This window comes from Maniola jurtina, chromosome 4, assembly GCF_905333055.1.
Source record: "Maniola jurtina chromosome 4, ilManJurt1.1, whole genome shotgun sequence".
In the NCBI taxonomy this organism is placed as follows: Eukaryota; Metazoa; Arthropoda; class Insecta; order Lepidoptera; family Nymphalidae; genus Maniola; species Maniola jurtina.
The window spans coordinates 14,475,323-14,488,322 of NC_060032.1; the positions used below are offsets into that span (position 1 = coordinate 14,475,323).

Below are 13,000 nucleotides of genomic sequence, written 5' to 3' on the forward strand. Positions count from 1 at the left end.
GACAGACACATATTTATAATATTATTACAGTATGGGTAATGCAATATCGTGACTAAATGCAAATTTATCTAGCTAATAATAAATTAAATTAACATTCCAGGTTCTTATAATTGAGAAATAAGTACAGGTACTAACTTGGTAACCTTCAACAAAATTATTTGCTTAATTTTATGAATTGAAATTATATTATCCTTAGCACGTTAAAGCAACAAATTAGCCTTATATACATAATAATATAGCTCACTACTATAAATTAATTATAACTAAAGCTAAATAGGTGATAAAGCCACAATTAAACAACAATGCACAATTAAAGTTTGATAGGTGTTACTTCTGTAGAAGGTCAAATTATTATATTGAAATAAAATAATAATGCTCCTTTCTAGGAACGCTATCATTATCACCCACTTCTCAATAATAACGCTAAGTGCATCTGTTAACAGTTAACCATAAACAGAATTTTATTCTAGACTAGATAATCCCCGCGACTTCGTTCGCACGGATTTGGATTTTTATTAAATCTCTTGGGAACTCTATAATTTTCCGAGATAAAAAGTAGCCTATGTCCTTCCCCGGCATGTAAGCCAACTGTACCTTTCATCAAAATCGGTCCAACTGTTGGGCCGTGTAAAGCTAGCAGACAGACAGACAGACACACAGAAAGACACACTTTCGCAGTCGAACTGATTTCGATGACAGGTACAGAGTTAGCTTACATCCCGGGAAAGGACAGATAGGCCTTCTTTATCTCGAAAAATCAAAGAGTTCCCACGGGATTTTGAAAAACCTTAATCAACGCGGACGAAATCGCGGACATCGTCTAGTAAAGCATAAGCAATCTGTTTCCGTGCTTTCTTCAACAAATAACGTATGACACAGAAAAAGATAATACATACTCGTAAACTATAATGAATGAAAAAAAAGAGAATACAAATAGTGCGGTCGTTCGCGGCGCTAAGCGTAGCGTATCATACGGAGTGATCCCGCTTATCTTGTACTCGTATGTTGCACATACAGCCGCACGCGAAGGGTGCGTCACGCGGGTGCGTTGCGTCACGCCGCGTCACGCCCTCGCGCCGCGTCCCACGTCACGGAACGTTATCAAGATTCACGCAAATCTATTAATAATTGAACTGTACATCTACTTTTTTTTCGCATTACGAGTCGAACGACGATACGAGCGTATTCATAAATCGGCTACGTTTACCTCTCTCTTTCGTCTGGCTTTACACTGATTAGTCAATGTCAAGTTTTTTGTAGTTATTTACAAGTTAGGGAAACTATATGTACAAGTATATATGCCTAGTAATAGTATATAAGCCTCAATAGCTCAACAGGCTGAGGAGCCGACTGAATTCTAAAAGGTCGGCGGTTCAAACCCCACCCGTTGCACTATTGTCGTACCTACTCCTAATACAGCTTTGCGCTTAGTTGGAGGGGAAAGGGAAATATTAGTCATGATTAACATGGCTAATATTCTTTTAAAAAAAAAAAAAAAGTATGGACTTCGTCTGTGCCGGCGCCCGCCGACATACACGCGGCGCCCCTTTAGAGCGCTTCCCAGTCAGTTTCACCACCAATAAACACCAGCAGAACACAAAAAGCGGCCACTTCTAACAAAAACACTCCAAAAAGGCACAACACGCGCGCCATCAAACGCCAACACAGACGAAGTCCCTACGTTTAACTACACTTAGGTTGAAATCTACATATAGAGCGCACTTTGACTTTAATTAGACTTATATTTCAGTTGAAATGAGACAGATTTATGTAAGCAGTATAATGCTGTCTAGTTTTAACAGCGTCTTAAGTTTGAGCAAAGTCAAAGTGCGCTCTATAGATCTCAGCCTTAAAATTGTAGTGTAGGATCCTAACTCGCGAACTCAGAGAAAATACTTAGAAATTCAATATTAGACTAGTCATTCAACGTACGTAGTACGTAGTCAGTCAGTAACGCAGGCGCAGTCAGTATTCTGAGCATCTTGTTACAGTGCAGCCGAATGATATTTTTGAGTCTAATTTTTAAAAAGTTTTAAACCTTTGAATTGTAACCAAATTAATGAATTAGTTATTAATTAAATAAAGACTATTCAGAAAATCATCTTAAGCTTTGAGTTCTTACTTCTATCAACGTGATATTCAACGGCGTTTCCCGTTGAACGTAGATGTAGCCACGATCCACGTACAACGGCATTCACAATGCCATTTGGCGTTAGACGATTTTAATCTCAATTCAATTGGCATTAGACGTTAACCGTTCAAGTGTGGCTACTCATTTTAACGCGTTAATTATCGCGATTATTATAGAGTTGTTCGACATTAACGTTAACCTTAATGTAGCCGCGACATAAGAACAACTTTTCAGCGGTCTACGTGTTCAGGTAGTTTTTCCATACCACAAACATTAGTAAGTCAAAATTAAAAAAATTAAAAACACGAATGCCCTGCCAAGATCGGTATTCTTTTAGTAAACTTTGAGTTTTGTTACTGCATGATACATTAATTCTCAAAACTGATAAGTTTAGCAGCTAATTTAATAGGTGTAATGATAATAATAATCAACGTTGGTGATTCTAAATGAATTGTTCATAGTATAAAAGTCCTTAACCTTTAACTTAGCCACTGATTTGTCACATGTATATAATCGCAAGATCTACAAAGTTACATAGTCTGCAACATTACCGTGAACCGTTTTCAGGTTTAAAAAATACAAATATTATATACATAACCGCACAATGGCATTGGACTTGTTAAACCGGATTTTTGAAGATAATTTCGAGTTACAAGTGAAAGTTGGCGCAGTTCGTGCCGCTCGCAGCGATTCAGGTTATGCTTAGCATCGAATATTATTTAACTTTCGACGGATGATGTCGATTATAAAACACTAATTTATTTTCTAGTGTTATGCAACTTTTATGACATTGCTTTTCTAACATTTAAGTGGCCAGGCGCATATTTTTCTTGGTTATTAATGTTCCGTGATTGTATACATTTCCGAACACTTGCAATGTCGGAATGAGTAGGTATTGTTTATTTAGAAAGTTCGGTGTTGTTTTGGTGATGAATTCTTTTTGAGAAACTCCTGGAATCATTATTCATTTAAAATTTACTATATTCTGAGGTTCATTCAATACATACAGTAAATATGAAGCGACTTATTAACTCTATTCCTAGTGTTGTACACATAGCAAATAAAAAGAACATTTCCTAAACTAAATCGCCTGCGTCATGTCCTTTGACATTTGAGAACTAACAAAATAGATAAACCTCGTGACATTAATATTTTAAAGCGGACCTATAGCAGAACAAATAAAATGATTTAGTTTTACGGGCTTCCCTGGCGTCTTTCTTAGAAAATTCGTAATAGGGCAGAAGAGCTTGCAAAATATTTAGATATTGAAGAAATATTTCCTTTCCACATAATACATAATAGCACAGAGTCTACGTGCACCTAACCTATCTGTAATCTGTAATAGAACATTTTTCTCATACTTAAGAGGGGTCTTTCCCTCACTCGCTCCATACAAACGTAGTTCCAATTTTATTTGAATATTAAGCAACCAAAGTCCATGAAATTTTGCAGACATATTCTAGAAACTAATATTTATGCCTTCCAGATTTCTGTCAAAATATTCGGTTTCAAAGTTACGCGGTCTTAAAAATTCACATACAAATCTTTGAGCCCCTGTAATTTTAAAACTACTTACATATTTTTAGAAAAAAATAAAACACCACAGGCACAGATATTAGTTTCTAGAATATGTCTGCAAAATTTCATGGACTTTGGTTGCTTAATATTCAAATGAAATTGGAACTACGATTGTATGGAGTAAGTGACGGAGAGAGCCCTGTTAAAGAAATCTCCATGATCTTTTCAGTAATCTCCAAAAGGTTTTTAGAATTCCAACTCAGAATTTTAAATCTAAAGATCATTAACATTCAATGTCACGAAGAAATCGAAATCAAATTACAGAACACAGGTAGGTAACATCGAACTCACTATCGTATTCGAAAGTGACATGCGCTTCGTGAGCTGAGTTGTAACTGCCAGTACTCGAGTCGAATAGTAATAGACTTCGTTCCTGACCTTACTCAGCTAAAATGTCAAACGCGCTGGCCATATGCGATCAAGTTAGCAGCGCACTTGAGGCGACGTCCAGTAAACTTGACGGTGTATGACTATCAGTTGACTGGACAGCCTACAACAAACTTGATCGTGTATTACCAGCGTCAGTATGGAGCTTTTAAGTTATTAAAAGCTGAGTTCTTTTTTGAATTCAAACATTTTCTTATTCTTGATACAGTTACCCAACTCAACCGCCGAGTTTCTTGTTGGTTCTTCTCGGTAGGAACGGCATTCCGAACCAGTGGCGATTCAAAAGCACTTGTAAAAGTTTATTTGAATAAAAATATATTCTATTCTATGCTATTCAGAAATGGATGCATCTACTTGAGTAAAAACCGCTATATTATTGATTTTTTAGATTTCATACGGTTTTAGTTTTTCAATATTTTCAAAGAAATAACTTCCGTATCTTGTGGACCATTGTGGACCGATGTTAGTTAGTTTTCCACGTAGTCGACATGTTTTATTTAGAATGTGAATTTAGTGCTGTTTAATTACTCCTTGTATGAATCAATGCGTTTCATAATGCACATTTTTTTTGAAAATTAAAATTATAGAACAGTGATAAAATGTCTAATTTTTAGGACATTTGTTTATGAGAAAACTTAGGCTCTACGAATGGGAAATTAATGGCTACGCCGCGCAGTCGTTTGGTTGTTCGATTTACTACGAGAATCTACGGCAAAAAAAATACCTAGATTATGTAAAAATATGTCGGCCTCTTAATTGGGGGGTCCGGGCACGTACCTCTAACTTTTCGAAGCTGTGTGCGTCTTAAGCAAATTAATAACACTTGCTTTAACTGTGAAGGCAAACATGGTGAGGAAACCTGTCTGAGAGTTCTCCATAATGCCCTCAAAGGTGTGTGAAGTCTGCCAATCTGCACTTGGTCAACGTGGTAGGCGCATGCTCAGTAGTGAGCCGACATTAGATTGATCAAGTTGATGATATGTGAATCTACTCACCATCGCTACTACATCGGGAGTCAACTTTCCGCCTCTTTAGTTTGAGGTCTTGGAACAGACTCATGTTGTCGAGGTCACACGGGCCGCGGCTGAGTGTCATTATTCCTGTGGACAAAGAAAAATTTGTTTTAGTAAAGTGTTCAATAGCATATGTCTATAGATTGATAAAATATACTTTGATTTGGTTTACATTTCCAAAACGAATTAAGCGGCATTCGCGATTACTTATACTAAATTTTCCGCAGTATTAACATAACAAAAAATAATGTTCATTTTACTAAAATTAATAATTAATTAATAAAAATAATAGTTTTTAATTGCAAATAAATAACTACTTACGACATCCCGGAGGCATATCGGGTTTTATCACGTAATAGGGACCCGAAACGGGAGGGTAACGGTCATACATTACTAAGTACGATCTATAAAATATATTTTTCTAGAAAAAAGATAGGTACCAACTCCTTTTTCTAGAAAATACCTTTTATAGACCTATAAAGTGTATTGTTATGACGAGTAATTCTTTTTCTAGAAAATATCTTTTATAGACCTATAAAGTCTATTGTTATGTCAAATAATTCTTTTAGTCTGATAATGTATTTGTCATGTTTATGTTTATAGAGCGTCCTATAGATCCTAATTGACATATTGTTTAGAACAATATTGAATTGCAATTTGTAAATAGGTCCACTCATCGCGCTGAATGCAACTAACTACCCACAAGTCATCGCGTGAAAGCATGTTTTATTCAATTTCATTCACCGGCTCCGAGTACGTAATTTTACGACACTGATAATAATAAATAATTGAAATTTGCCGGACCGTAAATTCGTGCGTACATTCGTATAGTGACACAATAGCTACTGTCACGTGAGAATTGCTGTAGAAATGTGACGTTATGCGCATTGATGTTTGATGAACGACTCAATTGAGGCTGGTCGCGGTTTAATTACGTCAACGACTCGTAAGGTAGCGTCTGACGAATTGGGAACAAAATATTTGTCTGCCATTGAATACCTACGATTTCGATAAGTAAATAGAGGGTTGTCATCTGGGGTTTCCCCCGATTTGTCCTAAATTGCAAGACAGTATTTCGCATGCTATCAGGGTTTATTATGTTATGTTTTATGAAAAATGTTTCATAGTTCTTGAATGATCAGAGGAAGACTTAGTTTGATTTTGAATGATTGTTGATTTTTTGCAAAGTAAGTTTTTTTGCTTTATAAATTAATAAGTATTAAATAATGTTCACTAATTAATTATTTAATTTGTGAGGTAAAAATAGACAGTTATGTCTGGGTTTTACGCTCAAATATCTGGAATTTTAACCTCCTTGTCCTAGTTTATAGGCAAAGTTAGGGTGCCATATAAATAAAAACGCGCGACTGCAACGCTACACCTGCGCTGCAGCCGCGCATCAATGCATCGATCGAAATAATATGGATTTACAAAGCAGCGCGGCGGCAGCATTGCAGCCGCGCTGCAGTTTGCGGCTGAAGACCCCCTTAAGATTTTGTAAGAAGAAAAAAATGTTTTCGGATTAATCAAATGCTTAAGCCTCTTATGTTTCACATTGAAAAAAATATTTTACAATTCTGTTTTACTAAGCAGCCATAATGATAAAGGTAGATGTTTACAGAACGTTGAATCTAGTATTTTGCATACTAAGTAAAGACAAGGAAGAATAAATTTTATCATTCATTCAAGTTAAAGGCCAATGTCTACCGACATCAAATGGATTTAGAATTGCGCCGTATCGTAAACAAAGTAGTATTTTGCGTTGTATTTTTGCATTGCTTTTGCAAACAAAAGTAAGATAAAATTATGTCATTGTTAAATTTGAATGTATCGAGTTTATTTACAGTGTTATATCGATAATGTATTAAGTACACATTTTTGCTTTTAGTATGAATCGATGAATTAGTGTCAGAATTTAAATTTGATACAAAATAAAAAAAACACCTCATGACAAATAAGTAGATTTAAATATAATCAAGCTTTACGAATCCGTGTAACTTTGATAGTCCAATATGTGCCAATGTTTTCCATTTAAAAGGATTTATACGTTTTTAAAACGCGTTACGATAAATAATGTAAAAACGTCATAATATACTGTATCTAATAAATATAGGTATGAAAAAACAGTTCAGATTTCATACCTGCGCCTGAAAATACTTATGTATTAGTATGTGATTACGTCATTTGATTTCAATACTTGTGGTTTCCGTCATAGTAAATAATCTAGTCTCCTATATATGCACAATAGTTGATACAGGTCCTTGGCCTTGGTAGCTGTTTTGTTGTCTTGTCTCTTTGTACTGGTGAACTTGATACATTTATAAATGTATGTCGTGCATCGAATGAATACTTGCGATTTATTTATGAAGTGCTAAATGCTACGCACTGTTTACACGTCCAGTAAATTATTCAAATGCATTCTACGAGAACATATTTTAAAATCATTATTGTTGCGTTTCGTAAGCATTCTGTAATATAACATATTGCAAATAAATAACTATTCTTGTTTAAACTAAACTCTCATAATTAATTACTTATAAATTACACTACACTCTTCATAATTAATTACTTAGAAATACTAAGATTTGTATGTAAATTCTTAAGACCGTGTAACTTTTAACGGAAATTTTGAAAACCACAGACAAGCACGTGTATTTGAATTACATCGAGGACGTATTTACAAAATTTCATGGAGTTGAAGATTGGTCAGGATTCAAAAGAGAACCAAACTGTATATGTTAGGAGAATACTACGAATACAACCCTCTTATGTTGTACTCTTAAAGAATCACATTAATTTGATTTTTCCATGTAACAATCAGAATAATGAAAACCAAGTAGAGTTTGCACTTGGATGTTCTTAAGTATTAGGATACATTTCAGTATTTAACCGTCTATTTAGTAAACATAACACGTATTCATAATGTTAAGGTTTACCATTATTAAATTCTCAACGCCAACTACTACTTCTACATAGGATGAACACCTTTATTCCCGTTAATCTGTCGTTTAACTAATCTCAGTTTAAGTTACTAATCCCAGATTATATAGCGAGCTACGTAGACATTAGAAAGAAAAGTTACCATAAAATATGCATGTAAAGCTTGGCATGTGAATAAGTAGTTCTACTGCGATAATTCACGCTTCCATAGCAACACAGAAACCGTTGTTACTAACACTTGCTTTTACTCGTATATGCATAACACGTTGACGTATAAACTCCTGCGTAGAAGATTGACGCAAAATAATATTCAACGGTGCAGAAATTAATTAGCAGCGTGCACTTGATAAAGATATGACTCACTACTACTCATTATCGTAATACGTAAGATTGGAGCGTGAATATGTTATAAGACAGATCAAACTATACAGATTTGAGTTCCTACTATTTTACATCAATGAATTCCTAACTATAAGTGTACTATAGTACTAAATTCGAATAAATGATTTTGACTTTGACTATGCGAATTGGAAAAATTCATACTTAAGCTATACCTTTAGTTAGACTTAATATAACTCAATACAAATAAGCTAAAGACTCCGCACGACTTTATGTGGCAAAAGTTGGATAGGGTTTCAATATGTTCAAACAATTTATGAAAAATGTAATGTATTTTCTTGCAATGAATCCGTCATGTACATGTTAAGTACGAAATAGAATATCGAAGTAAATTTTAAGTTCACTGTAAAACATAATCAGTAACAATATAACCACCTCCTTTTTGAAGTCGGTTAAAAATATAGAGAAAACTTAAAGCATGTAATAATAATAATAATTTAATTACGATTTACTATTAAGTAAATAACTCGAATATACCTCATGCTGTAGTTATTTGCTTGATCATATACTAGAATGTGGAGTATCATGTATCTTATCGTAATTTATTTAAAACACCGGTGGGTGACAAAAACAAAAGCTAATTTTGCGGTGTTCACGAAATTTAAATGTGAGTGCAACGTTCTGAAATTCTATTTTGTTACGACAAAGATAAACTAGCTCTTTAAAATAAACGTAAACGAGTCAAAGACCTTGATAATGGCGTACAAATGAAGCGAATAAAATAATTCGCGGCTAGAGAGCGTCGCTTCTTTTGCGTCGCAAATTTCGACGAGGTCGGAGTGGACTGGACTTCCGTAAACTGTTTGTAGGAAATACGGATGACAGTAAATAATATGATAGCGATTTTCGTAACTAATAAACAATATATTTTATGCATATTTAGATGGGGAGTAATAAAATATTTGTTTTATTGACTACTTTGCCATTTTTTGTGTTCCGGACGTCTAGTAGAATTTATCTGAGTGTCTAGTCTGTCATTTGCTAATTAGGTACAGTCAGCAACAAAGCTAAGTTTGCACCCGTCCATAGTCGCTTGCACTGGCGGGTGCAACCTAACTTTGTTGTTAACTGTATCTATATATCTATCAGAGGCCAATCAAATCATTAACTTATAATTTGAGGTGTACCTAGACAAGGGCTCACAAACAAAATGACATACCTTAAGTGGCCTGGTTTCCACTTTGCATATTATGTATTTGCATCTATGTTTCTTGTTACGAAATGAAGAGTTTTATAATATCAAAAACTTCAGTTAATTATAAACCATAAAACGAAACGATTGCAAAATATTTATATCCAAGACCTTTAGTCATCGACAGTAAATTTAATAATATTCGAATTTTCAAATAAGAACAATAGTATTTATTCTAAAATAAAACTTATCACCTAAGCAATGAGTTTAAAAATTTGAGTAATTTGAAATAAATAAGCGTAGGTACTGGCAGTTATTTTCCGAGCCGCATTTGAAGCACTCATTTCATTTCTTGAGCATTTTATTTCTATGATTCAAACACTAAAGTTTTTGGACGAATATACATAAAAAAAGTTTAAGTAAATTATGTATACTTTTTATTTAGAAATATTGTGTAGCGTTCATTTTAGATGTATGAATAATAATTACCCATTTGAATAGACAAACATCAAACACGTTTAAAATAATTAATTTAGACCTCTACAGACCAATAGATTTGTTACAAAGGAGCTGACTGAACTTGAAACAACTACAGGAGGTAGGATATCACAAGGAAGTTTATCGTTTCAAAATAAGGTTCTTGACGAGTTTAAGAGCGAGGTCCATTAAATAAAACATTAAATAAAAATAGTTTATTTCAATATCTCATATTCTGTAACAATTATTCAAGGTTGAATATTCTTACAGTGAATTGTCAAGGAAATTTATACAAATGCATCAAGAATTTATTGATCATAATCGACAACAGCGTTAAAATCGGTGTCAATCTCAATTTAAAACAACATTCTGGTCTGTTATCATGATGGAAAATTTTAATCATATCATGAAAAAATGCCAGACCTCACAAATATGCGATCTGAGGTCTACTTTGTATGTAGGTAAGTACTCATACTATCGAATTCAAATACAAATATCAATGGGCTGGTAAAGAAATCTGTCAACTCTTTGTCGAAAAATGTGAAAACTAGAATTAATTGAACAAAATTTTACAGAGATTTAAAAGTTGAGTTCTTAATATCTATCTTATAAGTGATTCAAATTCAAAATTCAAAATATTTTAATTCTTACAAGTAAGTACTTTTGATTTGAATCGTCAAAAGCACTTTTACAAGTACTTTTGAAACGTCAAAAGCATGTACCACTGGTTCGGAATGCTTTTTCTACCGAGAAAAACCAGCAAGAAACTCGGCGGTTGCTCTTTCCAAAGATTTTAGATTAGTTTAGTAACACACACGATGTAACTTAAAAATGAGACCCATTCATCAGAAAGATCCAGAAGAATCAGACATACAACTGAAATGTTGAATTATTAAAATGTAATACATAAAAATACTATAATGTTATGTTAGTATATAAAATGAAAAAATACATTTAGGAACTTACGCGGCGTCAAAACAGCATATTTTATTTGTCTCCAAGTACCCGGTTTTGTCTCAAAGCTTGCATGCACGTATGAATGCGTTAGCGGTTAGAGGCGAGTCGGAAGTCAGACGTGGCCTCTATCATGGTCATCGGCTTATCGCTCTACAGACAGACATACAACCGCTTTCCGCCGTCCGCCCACTGCCCAATTATTTACATTTTTTTACTAGTTATCCAGTAAGAATCCAAAGAATACAAGGTGACGAAGCGAATCATTAGGAAACGCTGATAAAAAAAATTAAATATATAAAGTATTAGATGATACGATGATAACCATATAGGTTTTAATTCCCTTGACGGCTCTTGATAGACAGACAGACAGACAACGAAGTATAGGTCAAGGTAATGATGTATTCGAATTAGCATATGCCCGTGATTTGATACCAATTCCCCATTATCCTCAATAAGCAATGCCAATGATGTAGAGTGGAGAGTAGGAAACACATTGGTTCCGGGCTCGGCAATGTCAGTGACGCATCGAGGCTGCCCGCCCGATTCGACGTACGTCTGTACGGTTACCACACTTGTACACATATACTTTATCCACGGAAAGAAGTTAGTGTAGGGCTCTCTCTATTACGTAATCGCATACAAGTGACAGAGACAAAAATCTCAGTGAAAAAATTCCATCCCGCCGGCTTCCATTTTAGACTGCATCATCACTTACCACTGGGTGTGATCGCGATCGCAGTCAAGGGCTAACTTGTGTCGAAAAAAAAAAAACAAAAAAGCTACATGATAGAAAAGTACATTAAATAAAATCTGTTTAAGTTTTCAATTATTTGGTTTGCTACGAGTTTTTATACAGAGCTCTACGAAGCTCTACGAAGCCCCTCAGTCTGTGTTAAAGACAATTTATCGAATAATTAGAACACGAAACTTTGTTCAAGTATACAGAATACAGATAGATTCTTAGTAAAAAATCGGTCAAGTGCGAGTCAGTCTTGCACACGATGGGTTCCGGACAAACGGATGGACGGATGGACGAACGGGCAGCGAAGGCTTAGTAAAAGGGTCACCCTCCGGATATGAATCTTTACTGTAATTCTTTCATACCAAATTCACAAAAAAATATATTCAAGAGTATTAACTATATTCGGTTTAAAAAAATTCTTAGAAATTCCTGATTTTTTCAGCAAATTAATCTTAGATAAACTTTCATTTAAATAAATTCATCATTATATTTACGAGTATGCATTTAATACTGTAAACCTGAACTGTTTACATATAAACATGTGCAATGATCTTAAGCAGGATTTCGGCGTCGGTTGCGACTTAGCCTTCGGCTTGGTACCTTGACATTCAACGAGCACGACCGCTCAACCATTCCATTTAAAAACTATACTCACTTCCGATCTATTCACTTCCTATTTCATATACTATATATTGAAATAGAAACTTATCTTAATGTGACTTTACTATAACATATGACTTCCGCATGAATTCTATCAACTAGTTCTACACAAAAAAAAGACTTCATCTAAACTACTTCAGATCTTTAAATAAAAAAACTGAAATAACTGAATCGAATTCTAATCTAACACTAAATTGAAAATCTTTTTAATGTCAGCTATTATTGTGCCTATAAAATTAGAAATAGACACAAAAAGTGAACAATACATTTTGTATTTGAACCGTCAGTTATTTGAATACCACTATAGCGTCCTCCCACTACAATGTTTTGAAAGGAAGCAGTGACATTCAGTAGGTACCTTTTCGCTTTCACCGCATTGGAAAGTGAGCGTAAAAAATGTATTTTGGCAACAGCATAATGGCACGAGTCCGTCGACCTCATCGAGTCATAGACCATAAACAAAGGAGCTACCGTATTGTTACGAAAGTAAGTGTGTTTAATACGAAAGAACACCAACTAGAATCAGGCTTAATTTAAAACCTTTTCTAATTTTCTTCTCATAAATCTTTAAAAAACATCATAAT

The 13,000-nt window shown here is 34.3% G+C and overlaps 1 protein-coding gene across 3 annotated transcripts in view; it reads right to left on the minus strand.

Annotated features, from left to right (window-relative positions):
- LOC123864129 (hormone receptor 4) overlaps positions 1-13,000 on the minus strand; it is a 148,249-nt gene that overhangs the window by 24,400 nt on the left and 110,849 nt on the right. For all 3 annotated transcript variants that reach the window (XM_045904391.1, XM_045904390.1, XM_045904389.1), the window contains one exon: positions 5,092-5,196. In XM_045904391.1, coding sequence (XP_045760347.1) covers positions 5,092-5,191 — 100 coding nt within the window. In that variant the 5' untranslated portion in view covers positions 5,192-5,196. The remainder of the gene's footprint in view (positions 1-5,091; positions 5,197-13,000) is intronic.